At 49.1% G+C, this 18637-nt stretch overlaps 10 protein-coding genes and 1 non-coding gene across 11 annotated transcripts; 3 read left to right on the top strand and 8 right to left on the bottom strand.

Annotated features, from left to right (window-relative positions):
* Positions 1-36: 36 nt before the first annotated feature.
* Positions 37-896, top strand: BO88DRAFT_427511 (uncharacterized protein; the record flags this gene model as incomplete). The annotated part of the gene is made up of 2 exons (XM_025709018.1): positions 37-325; positions 394-896. The coding sequence occupies 2 exons, from the start codon at positions 37-39 to the stop codon at positions 894-896; spliced, it is 792 nt and encodes a 263-aa protein (XP_025560712.1).
* A 259-nt stretch (positions 897-1155) lies between these two features.
* On the bottom strand, positions 1156-2086 carry BO88DRAFT_392570 (uncharacterized protein). Its single transcript, XM_025705064.1, has 3 exons — positions 1950-2086; positions 1772-1898; positions 1156-1715 (listed from the first exon to the last, which is right to left on the bottom strand). The coding sequence occupies exon 3, from the start codon at positions 1686-1688 to the stop codon at positions 1311-1313; it is 378 nt and encodes a 125-aa protein (XP_025560711.1). The 5' UTR covers positions 1689-1715; positions 1772-1898; positions 1950-2086; the 3' UTR covers positions 1156-1310.
* A 789-nt stretch (positions 2087-2875) lies between these two features.
* Positions 2876-4117, top strand: BO88DRAFT_445315 (uncharacterized protein). The gene is made up of 5 exons (XM_025710199.1): positions 2876-2994; positions 3041-3195; positions 3222-3249; positions 3352-3540; positions 3636-4117. Exons 1-5 carry the CDS (start codon positions 2887-2889, stop codon positions 4029-4031), a joined length of 876 nt encoding a protein of 291 aa, XP_025560710.1. The 5' UTR covers positions 2876-2886; the 3' UTR covers positions 4032-4117.
* A 369-nt stretch (positions 4118-4486) lies between these two features.
* Positions 4487-4879, bottom strand: BO88DRAFT_406563 (uncharacterized protein). Its single transcript, XM_025707184.1, has 2 exons — positions 4704-4879; positions 4487-4646 (listed from the first exon to the last, which is right to left on the bottom strand). The coding sequence occupies exons 1-2, from the start codon at positions 4808-4810 to the stop codon at positions 4496-4498; spliced, it is 258 nt and encodes an 85-aa protein (XP_025560709.1). The 5' UTR covers positions 4811-4879; the 3' UTR covers positions 4487-4495.
* Positions 4880-5489: 610 nt separating this feature from the next.
* BO88DRAFT_406562 (serine hydrolase domain-containing protein) lies at positions 5490-6723 on the top strand. Its single transcript, XM_025707183.1, has one exon. The coding sequence runs from the start codon at positions 5542-5544 to the stop codon at positions 6673-6675; it is 1134 nt and encodes a 377-aa protein (XP_025560708.1). The 5' UTR covers positions 5490-5541; the 3' UTR covers positions 6676-6723.
* A 159-nt stretch (positions 6724-6882) lies between these two features.
* BO88DRAFT_t197 lies at positions 6883-6956 on the bottom strand. Its single transcript has one exon. It is a non-coding gene; the product is annotated as a tRNA-Val (tRNA).
* A 522-nt stretch (positions 6957-7478) lies between these two features.
* Positions 7479-9143, bottom strand: BO88DRAFT_467180 (MFS general substrate transporter; the record flags this gene model as incomplete). The annotated part of the gene is made up of 2 exons (XM_025711499.1): positions 7479-8379; positions 8473-9143. 2 exons carry the CDS (start codon positions 9141-9143, stop codon positions 7479-7481), a joined length of 1572 nt encoding a protein of 523 aa, XP_025560707.1.
* Positions 9144-9944: 801 nt separating this feature from the next.
* BO88DRAFT_427506 (cytochrome P450) lies at positions 9945-11708 on the bottom strand (the record flags this gene model as incomplete). The annotated part of the gene is made up of 6 exons (XM_025709017.1): positions 9945-10622; positions 10684-11079; positions 11141-11288; positions 11342-11522; positions 11582-11648; positions 11682-11708. 6 exons carry the CDS (start codon positions 11706-11708, stop codon positions 9945-9947), a joined length of 1497 nt encoding a protein of 498 aa, XP_025560706.1.
* Positions 11709-12452: 744 nt separating this feature from the next.
* On the bottom strand, positions 12453-13502 carry BO88DRAFT_436990 (uncharacterized protein; the record flags this gene model as incomplete). The annotated part of the gene is made up of 5 exons (XM_025709595.1): positions 13451-13502; positions 13259-13395; positions 12908-13189; positions 12695-12843; positions 12453-12651 (listed from the first exon to the last, which is right to left on the bottom strand). The coding sequence occupies exons 2-5, from the start codon at positions 13337-13339 to the stop codon at positions 12453-12455; spliced, it is 711 nt and encodes a 236-aa protein (XP_025560705.1). The 5' UTR covers positions 13340-13395; positions 13451-13502.
* Positions 13503-14536: 1034 nt separating this feature from the next.
* On the bottom strand, positions 14537-16043 carry BO88DRAFT_445313 (Zn(II)2Cys6 transcription factor domain-containing protein; the record flags this gene model as incomplete). The annotated part of the gene is made up of 2 exons (XM_025710198.1): positions 15900-16043; positions 14537-15841 (listed from the first exon to the last, which is right to left on the bottom strand). Exons 1-2 carry the CDS (start codon positions 15996-15998, stop codon positions 14537-14539), a joined length of 1404 nt encoding a protein of 467 aa, XP_025560704.1. The 5' UTR covers positions 15999-16043.
* A 308-nt stretch (positions 16044-16351) lies between these two features.
* On the bottom strand, positions 16352-18136 carry BO88DRAFT_427504 (cytochrome P450; the record flags this gene model as incomplete). The annotated part of the gene is made up of 6 exons (XM_025709016.1): positions 16352-16773; positions 16839-16911; positions 16986-17440; positions 17498-17566; positions 17642-17744; positions 17813-18136. 6 exons carry the CDS (start codon positions 18134-18136, stop codon positions 16352-16354), a joined length of 1446 nt encoding a protein of 481 aa, XP_025560703.1.
* Between the last annotated feature and the right edge of the window lie 501 nt (positions 18137-18637).

Below are 18637 nucleotides of genomic sequence, written 5' to 3'. Positions count from 1 at the left end.
GCGCACCAACCCGTCCACAAAGCTCACTGCAAGACCATGCGTCGTCGAAAGAAACTTCTGCGGACGGCAGTCATCGCCAAGGCTGCATTCCTGGGGTACAGAGAACTTCATTTCGACGTTGACGTTACCAACATTGAGCGGCGCGACAACAATCTGTATCTTTCCATCAACCAGATGATCTTGGATAGGGATTCCTTGACTCTGGGTCGTCCTTTCCCAAAGAATTTGACCACGGACCCCAAGCATCAAGAGGCAGTCCTCACATGGCTTCAAGGAATTACTGCCTGTCCCTTGTCGTGCCGCTTGGTGACAAAGCTTTTGGCAGGTACGATTGTTCCCACTTCTTCAAAACTCTTTGTACACGTTGGGCGACCTGAAGCTGACACCGGTTAGACGTACCGTGCGAGATTTCTATGCTGGGGGTCAACGTTGGAAAGAGAAGCTTGAATATTCAGGTCGTCCCCCACTCTGACTCCGTTGACATTACTGGCCCGGATACTGCTGCTATACCGCACCACATCTTGAAGGTCAGAGTCCGGCAGCCGGGTGCTGATGAGACCTGGATTGTGGACCTCACTGGCGCTCAGTACGGCATTCAGGCTGCCCTTATCCCATATTTTAAGTATATGGCAGATCAAGAGTGTGTGATTGTGGGCAATCCAGAGCCATACAATATGACTGAGACCTGGGATTTGGATGTCGCGTCAGCCAAGTTAGCGGAGGTATTTGGAGAAAATCTGAGCTCCGTGCGTCAGCCACGTCTGCGTTTTGCTGCTTTCGTCGATACGGTTGACGAAGATATTTTAAAGGGGTCACCCGAGGAGTTCGTTCATAAGTTGGCACAATTCCGAGTAGCACTGAAGCAGTACATGCTGAACGAACCCCAGAACCCTTGAAGGTTATCTTCTAATGTTCGTATCATATGGCATGAATCTGAAGAGGGAAAATACTTGGGATGCACCCACGCAAATTATGTTGAAAGATTAGTCCATCAATTTGTTGCATTGAATGGAGAAGATGGAGTCACTCATGGTTGGGCATAGAAATTGGGTCTTATGTTTCTTACTCCATAGTTTCACTGCATGCGGCGGTCTACTGATAGGTATTTAAGTGAGGATTCCTGGGACAGTGATCGCATATTTTCTTATCCAATTAATTCCATTCACGACAGAAGATGTGCTTGCAAGTTGATGCCTAGTTGCGAAACAAGAAAAAGTCGATCATGCCATACAGAACCCCAGATCGCATAATCCAACTGAATCCTCCATCTGAAACAACCATATCCCACATACATGTCAATATCCCATCTTTCAAAGTTGACAAAAGCCGCTAAGAACCACAGCCAAAACAAGATAGGATTTCAAGTTGGGCATTGAGCTCGACGTAGATCCAGACGTCTTTCCCGAACCACAAACAACGAACTCAAGATGGTGGCCCATAGTAAGACAGTCCATTAGAGTCGATTGAGTTTCCTTGGTCGCATTGCAGTAAGCGGCACAATTATTCTCGCCGAAGTAACTGTACTGATTGCTTTTGCAGCACATCACTAAATAACCGTAAGGATTTTGTGTCCGATTGAGTCCTTGTTGCCAGATGGTGGTGGCGCAGTAATACGGATAAGGCAGGGTAGGTATTCCATTGTCGCCGGCGCATCGCTCCTGCGCCAGGGTACCGTTTGTGATGTTCATGGTTGTGGGGTACCTCCGAACGTTGTTCTGCTGGCTTATATCAGAAGAAAGACCTTGAACATACTCGAGGGACAAATACTTACTATAGGGGTGTAAATCCGTCTATATGAGTAAAGAAAGCAGAGGCATGTAACAGAAAGTAGAATGGAGCGGGTAACAAGGATCGAGTGTCGAGCAACATTGGGGAAGGGGTGACGTTTATAGCTTTTCCTGGAGATATTCTTAGGCTCAAATTCACGCAACAAATTTTCACTGACTGACTTCTAAACACAATATTGACTCTCTGATTCACATCAAGCCTATTATGAAAACTTGTTCTTTTAATGCTCATGTTACTTTGAAGACAAGTCAGCGTGATATACTGTAGCCTTGAACAACTTCAGAAGGCTAACGGCAACAGGGTTGAATACTTTAGGCTGCATTACTTATCTCAAAGGATATTAGGCCAATATATCCGCCCTACAAGGTTGCATTTCTGGGCTGTGCTACGACCTTATGGAAGTAACCGACATCACTCGTGAAATTCAAGTGGTCCATGTGGTAAGTGGGTCGAAGGATGGCGGCCTTTAGGCTTTGCCCAACTTCGAGACCCTGCAGTGCGGGGAAGCTGGCTGGCATCTTGGCAAACTACTCCTTTCCAATCCTATGTGCACTAATGCATATGGAAAGGGTGGGAAAACTGCCTTCCATCTCCAAATTCACCTGAGATATAGTCACCTATAAGACCTTTTGGATATGCATCCAGTCGCAAAGACAATCAAATCTGTTCCTGTAGTGGCTACTGAGAATGTGCTCATCTATAAACTGTGTTCATACTTTATATGGCTTGTCGGAAGAGATAGATGACGTTCTGAGACAGAGAGTTTCAGTAGACGAGATAGTCATATGACCGTGGTCTAAGTGACAAGGCTCTCTGGTAGGCCGCACGGTCATTCGAGTCATTTATTTCTTTCTTGGTATTTTCACTAATGCATGGAAAACAGGCCTATGCAACCACAACACAACGACTACATGAACGACGATGTAACGCCATATTCAATACCAGCCCTGTTGTCAGCGGTGACCGACGCTCCTTTTTCGTAACACTAAAAGGCTTTAACAGAGTAGTCTGTGGGAGTACATAATATAAGACTTGCAACAATGGCAGGCGTAACTCAAGACTCTCAACCATTAAGGCTTTCCTCCCCAGCGCGAGACCATGATGAAAATACCAAAAATTTCTTTGACTCTTTTCCTGGCAGTTACGGCGGCTGCCCTGGCGGCGCCGTCACCTTACACTCAGGAACATAAATACGCTCGAGTCACAGTGCAGCAACATAAGATCACCTCCGAGAAGCAAATTTTGGTTGAAGGATAGCTCTACTGGAGACATACTTGGTTCCGCCTGCTCAAATGCCCTGACCACGGGGGCGTTTTCCGACTTCGGTATCGTCGCAGATGTTGGACCTAATGGCGACGGCAATATTACTGCCGGACCTTCCACATTTGTTGTTCACGAGGATCCCCAGTACTCCGGTGGTATCACTTTTACAGAATGTATAATGATTATGAGTCGTTTGTGGTATGCGACGGCGTTCCTTTGCCCACCACTGTTCCATTGGACCCTATAAAAAGGAACGACACATCCCCCTGTTTCAGTGACACAGTCGACATGACTTTACAGCGAGCAGCGGAGACCATCCACGTTGTGGATACTTTTCCAGTGCCTGGTTCTCAAGCAAACTCCACAAGTGCTGTGTCTATGAGCAATTTGGAGCAGCGACAAACCGGCGCGTGCAGTCAGTGGTCACCTGCTACAAGGAAAGTTGGAGACGGCGATCCCCATCAGAACTATTGGCGGAAACAGTTGAGTGTGAGTTAATAATGCCTCTTTTTTTTTTTTTTTTTTTTTTTTTTTTTTTTTTTTTTTTTTTGATCTGACAATAGAGAATGATGTGCGACGAATAGGAGAACCTGGATTGCGGGGACGCAGACCATTGCACTGTTGGCGCATCCCAGTCAAAGTCGTATACAATCGGATGGACGGCGACTGCAGATGCATCACAATGGATCTCAGGCGGCTTTGCAGTGCAGGCGAGCTGGACAACTGGGCTTGACTATCAATGCACTGCTAGCTCCCATCAGACAGTCTGTATCTGGTACAACACCGCTCATACTGCTTACACTGTTCAAAACGGACCTTACAACCTTTGCACGGGATTCAACCCTAACAATGGTGCCGGCTTCGTCATGTTCTCGCCAAACCAGAATAACAAAGGTGGCGGATATTATTGCGTTATTGGCACATGTCGCAGCCAGGGGCAGTATTACTGGGACAAAAGTGGTCCTGCAGGTGGGCCTTGATGGATCTCAACTGGTACCAATGATGTAATGATGGTAGACATGAGGCTTGTTTTTGTGAAGTGTGTGGATATTAGTGATACAAGTGCATTAGAAAATGGTAATCCTGAATCTCTCAGTATGAGCCGTCGACTATGGTAATACTTCGTAGACAGATCAGCCCTAGATATGCCATGTGGGGCAATGTGTTAGAACAACACTCTCAGGGTTGTAAGGCGTCTTTCTGGAATCGGCCCCTCAAAAATACTAGGCCTGAACCATCTGGGTGGTGGATAGGTATATTCAGCCCTTTCATTGAACGTATATTGTGGAACAATATCTCACCGAACCCTGTATTGCTCAGTATTTGGTAAATTCCATCAGGCAAGTAGTCTCAGACGCAAGATGTTGAAATTCCTTTCCGGTACAGATCAAACAGCTAGGTCTATGAAATTTCCTCTCGTTACATACTATAGTGCTTAACTCTATCAACCGTACCTGCGGATATATTGTGATATAATAAAGTACAAAATTAAGAGTCCATGACTCAAATTAAGGGACACCTCTCCTCCGTTACTCCAATCCATGTAATTCCAAAAACTTCGCACAAGTGGTGTAACCAGTGCAATATACGGTAGGCTAAGAAGTCAGGTTTAGACATTTTAGGAAGTTAATAATATAATGGACCGTACTTACGTCCACGGACTTTGCACGATACTGCGAAGGATAGTAACGGTCCTGGAAGGTGTTGCCGAAGAGAAAGAGGGAGGAATTGACGTAGTGGCTTTTTGACTACCACCCATTTTTATTTATCCGGTAGTAGAATATATTAGCAGCGCTAAAGGAAAGGAAGGATATGCTGTGTGGAACAGTTGCATCCAGATACTAATGGTAGGAAATCAAAAGTCTGCTGGCTACGCGAGGTGAGAGTTCTTAGTAAGCTCTTGGCAGGTAAATATACGATTACTAAATCAATCCAGTATCCAAGAAAGTTGATATTAACAAGAAGTTAATCTTCCGGGATAACAGCTAAACCAAATTTCTTTGGGGCATCGATTAGAAATCCAAATTTTGCGTGTGTGACATGACCAGATATGCACTCATGAGGGGCATGAAGTGTGGCGTTGAATCAGTCTCTTGAGATAGTATTGAATCAGTCGCTCTAAACAGGCACTTTCCTTCAATTTATCTGCGTAGCATCTTTTTCGATCTTTTTACTTCGCTACCCCAAAAACGAGGTCTTACATAAAGATAAGATTACAGATATGATCTTCCCCTGATCCTTCCCCGGCCATCGTAGCAGTCGATGATTTCCCCATGGCGTAGGCCCTGTGGGGACCGGTCGGTACCAACTAGTAAGCATTACTGGGAGCTAAGCCATAAGTGCATAGCTGTGCTGCTGAGCCAGTTTTACCTAGCGCGGGGTTCCTTTCTAGGCCCCTGTGAGTTGTCCATCTATATGTGCCGGATCACCCGGGCCATCCAAGTTTCCCTTCCATTAAATAAATCTGGCCTTATATCACATCACTCTACAATGGTCACAATTAACGGCCACTGCGACTCGGCCTTCACTCGGGTGCGCGATCTCCTACAGCAATTGATCAACAATGAAGAAGAGCTAGGAGCCTCCATCTGTGTCAACATCAACGGCCAGAACGTAGTTGATCTCTGGGGCGGCCACGCAGACCCAGCCCGAACCAAGCCATGGGGAAAGGACACAGTAACCGTGGTATGGTCCGTTTCCAAAGTTATTACCGCCATCGCAACCAACGTCCTCATCGACCGTGGCCTCTTAGACCCGAATGAGAAGGTCTCTAAATACTGGCCCGAGTTCGCTGCGAACGGCAAGGAGAATATCCTGGTATCACAGCTTCTCAGCCACACCTCCGGAGTATCATCCTGGGAGCTTCCCAACACCTTAGATGATATTTACGATGCAAAGAGAGGTGCCGATAAACTAGCCCGACAGGCCCCCTGGTGGACGCCCGGCGAACGTTCCGGCTACCACGTAGCCAACCAGGGCCACTTGCTCGGCGAACTTGTCCATCGCATCACTGGAAAACCACTGGATGAGTTCATCCGCGACGAGCTTGCCGGTCCGTTAGCTGCGGACTTTCAGCTCGGGGTCCCAGAAAAGGACTGGCCGCGGACAGCAGACGTTTCTCCACCGCCGCCGCTGAGTTTGGACGGCGTTGACCCGCAGAGTGTTATGTTCAAGAGCTTTGCCAGTCTGCCCATGCCGGCTGAAGAAAGTATGGGTCCTGGGTTTAGGAAGGCGTTGATTGGTGCGACGAATGGATTCTCTAATGCTCGTGGGATTGCGCGCATTGCATCGGTCGTCTCGCTTGGAGGCACGGTGGACGGAAAACAGTATCTTTCTCCTGAAACCATTGACCGCATGCTGGAGGAGCAGATCAGTGGGCCGGATTTGGTCTTAATGTATCATTTGCGTTGGGGACTTGGTGTTGGATTGCCCGTCCCGGAGACGTTTCCTTGGTTGCCCGACGGTCGCATTGCTTTTTGGACGGGCTGGGGTGGTTCAGTCGTTGTTATGGATCTTGAGCGACGGATGACGATTGCCTATGTGATGAATAAGATGGGATCGGGCACGTTGGGGTCAGATAGGACGGCGGCTTATGTGCGGGCTGTTTATGATTGTCTTGGGTAAATGTGTTAGGTCTCATTAATATATATTATGGAGATACTGGTGCTGTACTATCTCAGCCATTTTTGCGAAGTACGACACCTCAGTTAGCAGTGGGAATGTAAATGACCATCACAATAAAAAGAAAAGAGGTATGCAAATACATTCACGGTGAGTAGTGGGAGGTGTGGTACTGTTGGAGGGTGCGGAAAACAAAAAAGCAAAAAAGAATGACCAGACTGGGGCTCGATCCCAGGACCTTATCGGTGTTAACGATACGTGATAACCAACTACACCATCCGGCCAATTCGTTGAAAGAAACTATATTGTTTTGTTATATGAACAAGTAGTATTTTCCCATACCAAAATACGTAAAACTCGAACAAGACTTGTCGGTGATCATCATTCCTCGACCAAAAGCCCAATGCGGTTTTAAAGGCAGCAGTGTACGTCTAACGCCCTAAGTCGTTCTTCTCGATGTCATACTTTCAGCGTGGAAATGCATAGTTACAGCGTGACAGAGGATCCTATACCTTGTAACTACACATCAATTCGATTACATCACGAAGCAGTTGTATAGCTAACGATACTTGCGCTTTCTTGTCAAGGAACCTCTTTACAGGGGCTTTTCCTGCGGCTTAGAGTTGCATAACACAGATGTGCATTGTGCCTAGGTGAAGCTTTTACATATGAATTAGCATGACGATCCCTCCAACTCATTTCTTCCATCTATCAACCTGACTACACCCACCTTGAAATGAACTGATACCCTACCATCACTTCCAGCTTCCCCATCCCCATCGCCCCCCTTAAAGGAACGCCTACCCCTACCCAAACAACCTCTCCCTCCTCATCCCCAACGAACTCACTACCCCAACAGCCCCAGCAACCAACGGAATGATAAACGCCCTCGCCATCGCATCCGTAATAGCCTTAATAGCCCGTTCTCTCAGCTCCCCACTCAAGCTCTTCAACAACGTACTCTGCACCCCGGCCACCGCGTTCCGAATCTCCGTCTCACTATACCCGCTCCCATCCAGCACCGCATTCAGATTCTCTACAGCAGTGGACTGAAACACCTGACTTGCCACCACAAGACAGATAACCGTGGCCCCAATCTGCGCAAAATTCTGCAAATTGATTGCGCTAAATATATCCTCGGGAGGTACCTTGAGACTAGCTACCGCGTACCCCAGCTGCATGGTCATACCCGTGCCGACGGCCATGAGAATAGTGAAGCCGTAGATCTGTCCCGCAGGGGTAGAAGGACAGAGATATCCGACAAAGAGGGCACTAGCGAGGGTAAGGAGGATGCCCGAGATGAGACAAAGCGGCATGTAGTATCTGGCCTTTGGGAGCAGCCAGCCGATGGCGAGGTTGATGGTGATGGTTACGAGGAGGTACGGGAGGAGACGAACAGCTGCCATTAAGGAAGAGTCGTTACGGGTGAATTGAAAGTAGATCGGGATGTAGAAGGTTGTGAAGAACATGGCGGTGTTGGCGCAGGTAGTTGTGATGTAGAGGAGGATTTGGGTGCGGGAGCGGAGGAGGTGACCGGGGAAGGAGCGGGTTTGAGGTATGGTGAAGATGCAAAAGTATTGTTGGAGGGCGTAGAGAATGAATAGGACGTCGAAGAGCACGATTAAGGTGATGGTCGCCCCAGAATCCCACGCCCAGATGCCTCCTGCCGAGATGAAGCCGAGTGCGAAGGTAACCCACATTGCGGCGCTGAGAACGAAACCCAGATAGTCGAGTCGGGTTAAGCGTTTGCGAAGCGATTATCCGGCACCGGGGTGGATGGCTGGGAGGTAAAAGAGATACACGGGGGCCGTGATGGCTCCGATCACCAGATTCAGGTAGAAGCCCCAGCGCCAGGTGGCAGAGGAGTCGGAGAATCCGCCTCCCACGACGGGACCCAGGATGGCACCCACGCCCCAGACAAATCCGGTCCCTGTCAGATAAGTGCCGCGTTCGTTGCGAGTGGTCATGGCAGAGAAATGATTGAGTCCGCCGAGGTAGATGCCTGTACCCCCAGCGCCTGCAATCACACGACCGACGATGAGGGCATCCATGGTCGGTGCGCCGCCACAGAGAGCGGAACCACCTTGAAATAACACGATGCCAGCAATGTAAAGCCATTTCATGTTCATGACAGTATAGAGAAATCCGTAGGGGAGAATCACGGCGACTGAGCCGAGCGGGAAACCCGCTCCAATCCAGGCAAGCTGCGACACATCCCCGAATCTCTCAATCACGGCGCCTTGCACATCCGCAGCGATGGTTGTATCAAGTCCATACATCAGAGCAGACAAATACAGAGCAGCGCATATCAGAAACCAACGAAACCCGGTAATCTTGCGGACATCGTCGTCGGTGGCATTTGCGTCGGCGTGATGCCCTTTTTCGTCGGGGTCTTCGCGATAAGGGAGAGAGCTATCCATGGCGCAGTCTGATATCTGGCTTGAAGGGAGTGAATGCGCTGCAGCATCCATTCGGGAAAGCTTGAGAGGGTTATCGTCTGTCGTAGGGAGGTCTGAGCGGCTGGGGAGACTCGTGCATTTGTATGGTGTCGAGTCTGGGAAGATCATCCCATCGCATATCCTTATGTCCGTTAGGACCGGCGGACCACATCAAAGATTTACCACGACAGGGACATTGCAAAACGTGTAGTCTCTGCCAGCGAAGCTTTGGTGCTACCACAATGGCGGGATTAGGGGTTTAGCAATAACTATCCCCGTGACAGGCCAGGGTATCACCACATAACAAACACGTCGCTCACCCGAAATTCGTCGGCCGAAGATAGAACGGCCCACGCACTCACCCGAAAACGAGCACACCGTCTCCGAGATCATCCAAACCAACGATTGAATTAGCCACAGCCTCAAACTAAAATTGGAATTGATGGTCTATTGCCAACATCCCCGTTCGCAATGTGCAGATTATTGATCAGCCCGAAGCACTCGGTCTTAATACAGCTTTCAGGTGGCACTTATCCACGTAATGGAGGTAGCAACATGCAAATTAACTCAGAAAAAGCCTTTCATTGGGCTTGAAATAAACCCGAGGAATGGGAAGGAGGGAGGTTTTTCGTTGATAAACATACAGCAAGTAGGAGAGAAAGTACACTGCTGGGTCATTGCTTTTAGGGGCCCGGAACGTAACTGCCGATGTTCTCCATCCTAAACAGAACGAGTAATTAATTCAAATTGTATTGTATTGCATGTCTTCTAAGCGACCTAAATGCGCTGGGTACAGGAACTTCGGCCTCGAGTTGCAGCGCCTGCTTTTTGCCCTTACCGGGACCTCAGACGCAAATACCCCTTCTTGGCACGGTAGGAGATATCGTAGGTCGCCTCATGACCAGCCAAAGCCTCAGGTACATCGAGAAAATCGAACTTCCAAGTCAGCATGACAGTCAAGATTCTCATCTCGAGCTGCGCCAGACGGCGCCCCCAGCAAGCCCGGATACCCAGCCCAAACGCCAACTGCGGGTACGACGAGCCATCAAATTCGAGCTCACCACGCTCGTTCTGGACCAGCCATCGCTGTGGGTCAAACGCCTCAAGATCCGGATTTCCACCACCTGGGTACCTTTGGCTCGTCTTTATTTCACTCCAATACTGGGAGGAGGGCGAAGAGGAGTAGTCCGGTCCCTGACAGACGAGAAGGACGACCGTGCCTTTCGGGATCGGACGACCCAGAAGTTCTGTGTTTCGGGTAGCGTCGCGTGGGACGAGCATAGCAGCTCGAAGTCGCAGGGTTTCTTCCAACACTGCGTCTAAATAGGGGAGTCGAGATTGAATAATTTTAGCTGCCGTCGGTAGGCGACATTCCTGGACAGCACCTACACAGACCGTCTGCAGCTCGTCCCGAAGTCTCGTCTGAATGGCAGGGTGCTCAGCTAGTAGCTTTAGAATCCACACTAGTGCCGCACTGGTTGTATGTTGGCCGGCAATGAGATTTCCGTAGGCCTAGATGCAATGATTCGTGCGTTAGTAGGGATTTTAGTGGCGGAGAAACTTGCCTACTAACCTCGTCTATCATGATCTGCTTGCCATACATAGGCTGCCGGTCGAACTCACGAGCTGCCTTGTGCTCCCTGTAGATCATGTAGTCAATGCCAGCTTTAGGCTGTTCTTCGTTGCTGAAGCGATGCAGTGCCAGGTTGATATGTTGGCGGATAAAGCGATCTTTGCCTACGAAGAACTTCCGGTAAGACGGGGATATGTTCCGTGCCCACGAGGTCACGATCGAAGGAGGCCATTTCGTGGTGTAAATGGCAGCCATCCGGTCACCCACGTCGGTCAAACCCTGTTGGAATAAATGCAACGGTGCTTGGGGAAAGGTGACGTCGGTGTGCTTCCCAATGACCAACTGAGAGCTGTCGAGTTGCTCGACAAACTCAATTTGTCTCCGCAAAGCCGAGTCCTGGAAATCTTCTCCAAAGTGGAAGCGCACAATTACATCAAGAGCCAGCATTTTGGTCAACCAACATGCTGAAGGGCTTTCCATTTGCTACCCGGGCTTTAGATTCCCAGAGGTGTATGAGTTTGAGCACCAAAGAGTGAATGATAGGACCCACGGTTTGGTGCAGATAGTGTGGTGCTAAAAGGTCTTTCAACCCGCTGCGGGAGGTCCTCCAGGGGTTCCCGTTTTCATGTTGAGGTGGAAGATTCCAAATAATGGGAACCGATTGATAATGTAAGATGACCGGTCGAAGTCACTTCTTCTCATCAGCAGCTCGCGAGTCTGGCCGACGTGAGCCACAAGGACCACCGGCTTGGAGAGCGGGCCCATCAGCGCCTGGCAGATCGGAGATCCATGCTCCTCAAGCTGCTTGCTGCACCACTTGGCTAATCCTGCAGGGTCGCCTCTCAGGGCAGGCGCGTCGCCCAAAATGATGTAGCGGCTCGCTTGTTGTAAGGGATACCTGGCAATGGGCTTGGGAGAAGTGATCGATAGAGAGTGTATAGCTCCACCAGGACGGTTATAATTGACTAAATAATATGGTATTCATGGGAATCGTCAACGAAGTTGGCCAGATAAGAAGACGCCATTATGTCTGCGAACGGTGAATGTTGTATTACTAATATATGTTGGACAGGGTAGGTAATATCCAGTTGGTCATTTAGAGGGCTGTTCTGGGCTAAATATTTATGGGTCCCAAGGCTAAGGATAAGTTCGTCATCCTGATACCAATCATACATCTTCAGAAGCACCAACAACAATGCCGATGTTCATTGGCTCAATGATCGTGATTGTCTCTGCCTTTCGGCCATTATCGTGGATTGGAAACTACTTTGGCAAACCCCGCTTCCTTCTCCGATATACCTGTTGTTGAGCTCCAGTGTCAGAAGAGAGTGATGTTTTGGGTCGGAGGCAGTGTTGGAAGCTCATCCGAACTATATCGGCCGACGAACTTCGGGGATAACGTCGGACGCACCCTTCCCAGGCAATTCACTCCAAACGGAGCGAGAAGAGCTGACGTCGAACTTAATCGGATTTTTGGCAAACCCTCTTTCTAAGTGATTGTTGGACACGTTGACCACCGTACACATCCTCAAATAGCGGGTGCAGGAGTTCCGAATCTCAGACGTAAGCACTAACGGGCCTTTGAATCGTATATTCTGCTAACAACTAATTACTGTTTATCGCGTTGATGCTTCACCTAGCAGTCCAAGCTAAGAAAATCCTGCTACAAACCACGAACAACAGCCTCAGACGGATGCTTGATCCCAGATCCCCATCATCACCGACAGTGACTAGAAGCCTGATGCTGCTAGGATGAGGATAACTCCACTTTACGAGTGAATATTGCCATTCCAAGACGCACGGTCCAGAGAAGGAAATTGCAGCATTGAGTATGAGTCACCATGCGCTATCATGGGTAACATGTCTGGCATCAAGGTTGGATTTAATTCTTCGGAAGACATCCAGAATCCGGAGCCGTCTTCTAGATTGAGGAAGTTCGAAAGGATGGCCGGAGATGAAGAGTTCCGACTTGACTCAATGAGTGCAATATTCTCATTAACCAGGAACTTACCAGTTCAATTCATCGACGAAATACTGCATCAGAAAATCTAGGATCGGACGGGGAGGGATTTTTTCCAGGTCTTGTTTGACCTTCTGTAGCACTTCACTTGACATGCCCTGGGTGCTTCTGTCTGTGTCCCCTTCGCCACCCAAGTCCCACTAGGCCATTTCAGATTAACCACATGTTTAGGGGGAAATTCGAAAGTGCTTGTGTGCATCTTACCTTCTTTAGCAAAGCCATTGTGTTAGAATCACTGTGCTCGAAGTAGCCGAACGATTTAGCCAGAGCTGAGTGTGAATTAGACGAGCCATTCTGTGTCTCGGCCGGGGAGGTCTTGGGAGACCCATCTGGTAAGTGGATATTGGGGGGTTCCTGGGGCTCAGGGTCTCTCGTAGGCTCCAAGAGCAAAGTGCTCGAGGAGTCTCCAGTAACGATGGACTGGTAGACACACTCCTCCGGCCGTCGACGTCGGGTGCAATGGTTGCACGGGTATTGGCGGTTGCACTAATTATTTTTGCAATTGGCATCAAAATTCGAGTTTTTCTGAGTGCAGGATGAGTGATGATTACGCACCCTCTGTTTCCTGGTGTAGCAGGGCACACAGGTGGTGACCCGACGCTTTCGGTCGGTGGGATGCATTGCGGCTCTTCCCATCTTATCGACACCTCAACAGCAGCGGGCCCGACGCCTAGCTATCGGAGGAGGATTATCTGTTCTTCTTTCAGAAACTGATACGTTGTGAAAGGATGAGGGGAAATAGCTTACTGTGGAACAGTTTCTGTGTCTGGAGGTCTCTTCGGGATAGTGAGGGGGTATGTCTCGACCAGCATTTGGAGTGACAGACAAAACAAACTGTCAGACATTTGGGGCCAGAAGTCAACACGACCAGTCGGTCCGTGAGCCTGCATGTGGCTTAATTTCAGTCCGGATAAGATCGGCCATGCGGAACGGAAGAACCCGCCGGATCTACTTGTTTATGCTTACTCTACTTCAAATCCCATCATCAAGGTTTTTTGCGGCTCCCTGGCTGTTTCTGGGGGTGTCATTGGTGGCATGAATCCAATGCATCACGATTGCACTCTATCTGGCCCTCCTGATCCGTTTCAAAGATGACCGGGCCATCCCGGCACTATGCATGATATGGTTGATCTGTCACATTTTGTGGAGTAGGAGCATAGACCCTAGCGGAAGCTGTGAAATCAGACACGCTGCATCTGGTCTCAAGGGAAATCATTAGCCAGCAGGATCACCAGGCTTACATTAACGACACCAACTTGAAGCCGCTCATTGTACTGCATATCATGTTGAAGCCCAGTTACTGTAGGTTTGTTCACATCATTCCAGTTATAGGACGTGCCCGAACAGATCACATTCCTGTACTACGTACCTCCAGTGGTCCGTTCAAGTGGGATTAATCTTCGCCAGAGGGCCGTTGACCCCAGCACTATCTAGACTGGCTCCATCCTATCTGCTGGCATCAAAGGAGTATGCATGGACGGAGACCATCGAGTTCGTGACTGAGGCCATTCAGGCCATTGTGGCAGGCATGTTGTTTGTGGATGTGGGGAGCGTGAACGGCAACAAGACGGTGGCGGAGCATGGCATTGATAGTTTATTGGCGGCAGAGTTCCGCAATTGGTTCTAAGGGACCTTTGGCATGGTTGTTAGTCTGTTGGAGTTGATGGATGCGAGGATGAGCTTAAGAATGTTGGCCAGGTCGGTGGTTGAGGGGGCGGTCGGAGCTAAAGAGTAGGAGTAATCTCGTATACCATTGAGCATCCACGGTATCCCATAGACAAGACTATATATATTAAGAAAGTGGTTATGTACATCTCATTTTGCTAATATCCATCATTTACTGACGATTTCCATGTTTTGTCCTAACCCCGCTGATACACTCCCATTCCCACCCCCAACATGATCTACCGCCCACTGAATATACACCATATACCCTGTGTTCAAATGTCTCCTTACCCCCTCCAGAATATGCCTTGGCCACCCAGAAATAAACCACACCTGGTCCAGCCGATCAAGCAGATACAGAAAGAACGCAAACATAATCAACGCGACCGGCTCCCTCCGCTGCAAATCACCCACCACGGCATCCGGCAACTGATACAGCCATGCAAAGACGAGCGGGAACAGAGCCATTCCTATTGTTCCCTGCGGATCGGGACCCATAACGACGTCGAGGCTATCGCGTAGTCGATCTAATGTTTGCAGGTAGATTGGTAATTTTGGGTCTTCGATGGGTATAGATGCCATGAGAAGGGCGCGGTATGTCTGTAGGTGGTGACGGTAGTCTCCTAGCTTTGTCTTTCGTTGTAAGGTAGACTCAGAACCGTCGCCTTGTGTCTCATTTCGCAGTTTATCAGAGGCAGGCGCAGAACTATTGTCTTCTCCATGAATTGCAAATACACTTGTCGGCATATCCCCGCTACACAGCTCGAATACAGATCTGACACCTAGAAACAGAGACAGATGGCCTGGGTCCCCATCACTCCGGAAAGCGAGGTACTCCCCCGGTTGAGGGCCACGGGCGAGACTAGAGATGAAGATGAAAATCGCCGAGACATACATCGCGGGGCTGTTATCCTGGTCAAGGTGCGGTAATGTGGCTGAAACGTCTCGGACAGCAACGTTAAAGTGGCGTTCAGCTTCGGTGTAGATTTCTGTCTCTGTGAAACCCATGCTTTGGCTCCACTGTTGATCGTCCGAACGTCGCACGAGATGGAAGCCTGAGAAGGCGAGGAGAATGTGCATGACATAGTGGTGGGCGAAAGCGATTTGGCATAGTTGTTGACGGGCTTTTGGTTGAGCGCCGGTTAGTTCAGGGGATGTGGAAAAGTGGTGGAAGAGGAGCATGTCCAGTGCTGTGTATTGGAAGGGGCGCTTGACTAGGTCGTTGTTAGGTGGGAGTGGGTCAGGTTCTGATGTGTGGGAAGTGCCATGGCCTCGTCTTGGGGGTTGGAAGTTCGTGGGTGTGGATGAGTAGAAGGTGTAACTATCTGTGCTGGGACCCTGTAATGGCGGTGAAACTGAGCTTGAGTGTCGGGATGGTGGAGTGGAGTTGAGATCAGGCTGGGGTTGAGAGCTGTAGTCGCACTCTATGGAATGGCGGAGACAGTTGGTGCAGTGTGGTTTGATCTCATCACACTGGAAGTCGGTTAACATCCTTCATTCATCCGGAGTGGAGAAGCAATTGGGAACTGACTTTGACCCTACGCCTCTTACAGTTCTTACAGCCTAGACGGGATTTCCGATGGCCTTTGCGCGATAGCTTTTGCGTGTATGGGGTGAGTGAGGCGCCCATTGTCACAGTACATGGGATGGGTCAGCAATGGGTCATCGGCATGCCAGGAAGGCTAGATAATCGAGGAGGGATGCGACGTGGGCACCAGCGGCATGCTTAAAATTTAAACGGGGCGAATAACGTTGGTTCCAGAAGGACTTCAGGGGGATTGCCCCACTCAACTACCCTTCAGCCCTGTCCGGTGAAATTCCGGTTTTACTTCGGGGGGTTTCCCCGGAATGTCTGGTTCAGCAATTGTAGGTTTTGTTTTCTCTTGCAATTTTTATATATCCATTACAAGCTTGCAACATGCTTAGCCAATATTTCTCTCTTCATGACTCGGGCCCCCTTGTGATTGATACCGGCTGCGTGCTCTATATTTCCATCTCCTCGCGGCGCCTTCTAACCTCCATTTTCAGAGTCGGGTCAAGTGCCATGCCAAACCCACCAGAGAAAATCCTTGGTACCGTCCCTTCCAACAGCTTCCAGTCATACCGCAGGAGGAGATAGATTAATACAATCTTCACTTCATTGGCAGCAAAGAAGCGTCCAGGACATGCATGTTTGCCATGTCCAAAAGCCAAGTTCTCCGGGGCGGTTGTAACAAGTTGTGCCTGAGTCTGTCGCTCAGGATCATCGCGCATCTTATAAAACCGGTATCCGTCCCAGGAGGTCGCATTTTCGTAGGTGTCGTCATCCCATAGCTTGTGTGCCGATACCGCAAGCATGCCATTCTTCGGGATGACCGTCCCATCGGAGAGCTTGACTTCTTTAAGAGCCATCCGGCGCATTGAGACTATATACAAATATTCAGTCAAATTTCTGGAGGTATGAGAACGGATAGAATGATGCTCTACTTACCATTGGTGACTGGTTTCAGTCTTTGGCTCTCTCGGATAACGCTATCCAACAATTTCATGTTGTACAGAGCGGTCTTTTTCCAGCCTTATTGTTGAGAGTATCTATAATTTCCTTGCGTAAAGGCTCCAAAATCTCCGGATTTTGTACGAGATGGGTCATTGTCTGACACGTCAGGTCCGAAGTTGTATGGAGAGCCCCAACAGAAACGATCAGCTGCGCGCCGACTGGATCATAAGGCCGACCCTTCGCGGCCTTTTCGAACCATTCAATAGCATCATCAAATATTGGTGACTGTTTACCCTCTGCTTGAACGCCTTCCTTTAATTGACGCCTCTCCTCCAGTATTGGCCGCATGACCTTCCGAGCTGTACTCACCTGAGACCTGAGCTTGCGACATCGGGGCAAGAACCAGTGTACGATGGGGTGAATAGCTGCAGGCCACATGCGGAGTTCTGTCATCGCTAGGAAGCCATCTATGGTATAGCTTTGAGTGATTCGCAGCCATTCTTCATTTCGGCACAGCTTCTCCCCAAGAAAAACACGAGAGGAGATGCGGGAAATGAGAGCCACTATTACACCACTCAAGTGGATTGTATGCCATTCTAACAATACACTCATCAGCTTTCCCACTGGCAGGTCAAAGAATAGAGATCGTCTACCATCGTTATCGGTTAACAGCTCACGGACGGCCACGGAAGTTTCATCGGCAAGGGGCTCGGTGACCTTATCTGTAAGGAATCCGGATTGAAAATCAGTATGTGAAGATGCACAAACTTCACTATTGGTGAGATTGGGTGACATACTCAAGTACTTCGTCAGGTCATTTGCAATAACAGCCTGGACAATCCCCGAGTCTTGGCCACTTTCACGGAATCCGTCGAATCCAGGTAAATTTCCATGGAATGCCTGAGGCCTTCTTAGTCTTCCACGCAAGCAAGTTGTGCAACTGCAAATATTGAAAAGGCAAAGAATACCTTCATAGCCCATCGGGAGAAGCTCAGATTCTCGTTATTCCGAATCTCGTTCGCCATACTCGGGGGAAGCATTGTCATTTTCCCAACATCGGTATGCAAAGGTACTGGCGTGTTGGGGTGGGTTGCAAACCAATCCCGTAATAGCCTCTGAGCATTGAAGAAGAATTCCTGCTTGACTCTGGTAGACGTGAGCTCGAAGGGTCTCTTTGGATTGAGGGCCGTGTCCTTATATGTGAATTTCCGAAGTAAGAGAAGGGAGAGGCCTAAAGCCAGCGATATAAGGACGGGAACTGGCATCGAGGTGTAACCCAACATGTTCTCCATGCTTGCACGCAGGAACCCAAGAAGGGTGTCTGTGGGGATCATAACGTAGGAGTGTAACAAAAGACGATGATAGAGGATATACCGGCAACGAGGTATGAGGACAGACTCCCGTCGATACTTATCTCCGGGGGTGTGTAGCAAAAGTGTAAGCGATAGCACTAGTGCTGCAAGATCAATCTACTAGTCATTACTAGATAGTCCAAATCCGGTAAAGGCTTCATGCATGAATAGTCGCCACGCAAACTAATCCCGAGGATACGAGGAATGATTCAGCGCTGCTAACACTTACGCAGTCGGCTGACTCCCATTGGAAGCTATTAGCCCACTGATTGATAAATTGTGAAATTGCTTGTAAACCCCATGAATCCCCCAGAGTCCCCATTTAGATTCGAAATTGATCGCAAAAATCTTAGTGATTGCTGCGCGGTTCGGGCCGGGATCGCGTGTCAAGGTCAAAATCAAAAGATCGATGATTTGCCGAGACAAGCATGAATTACAATG

Source organism: Aspergillus vadensis, assembly GCF_003184925.1.
Source record: "Aspergillus vadensis CBS 113365 unplaced genomic scaffold BO88scaffold_19, whole genome shotgun sequence".
NCBI classification, from domain to species: domain Eukaryota; kingdom Fungi; phylum Ascomycota; class Eurotiomycetes; order Eurotiales; family Aspergillaceae; genus Aspergillus; species Aspergillus vadensis.
The sequence above is the reverse complement of the archived record's forward strand: the minus strand, read 5'-3'. Positions and strand labels throughout refer to the sequence as shown.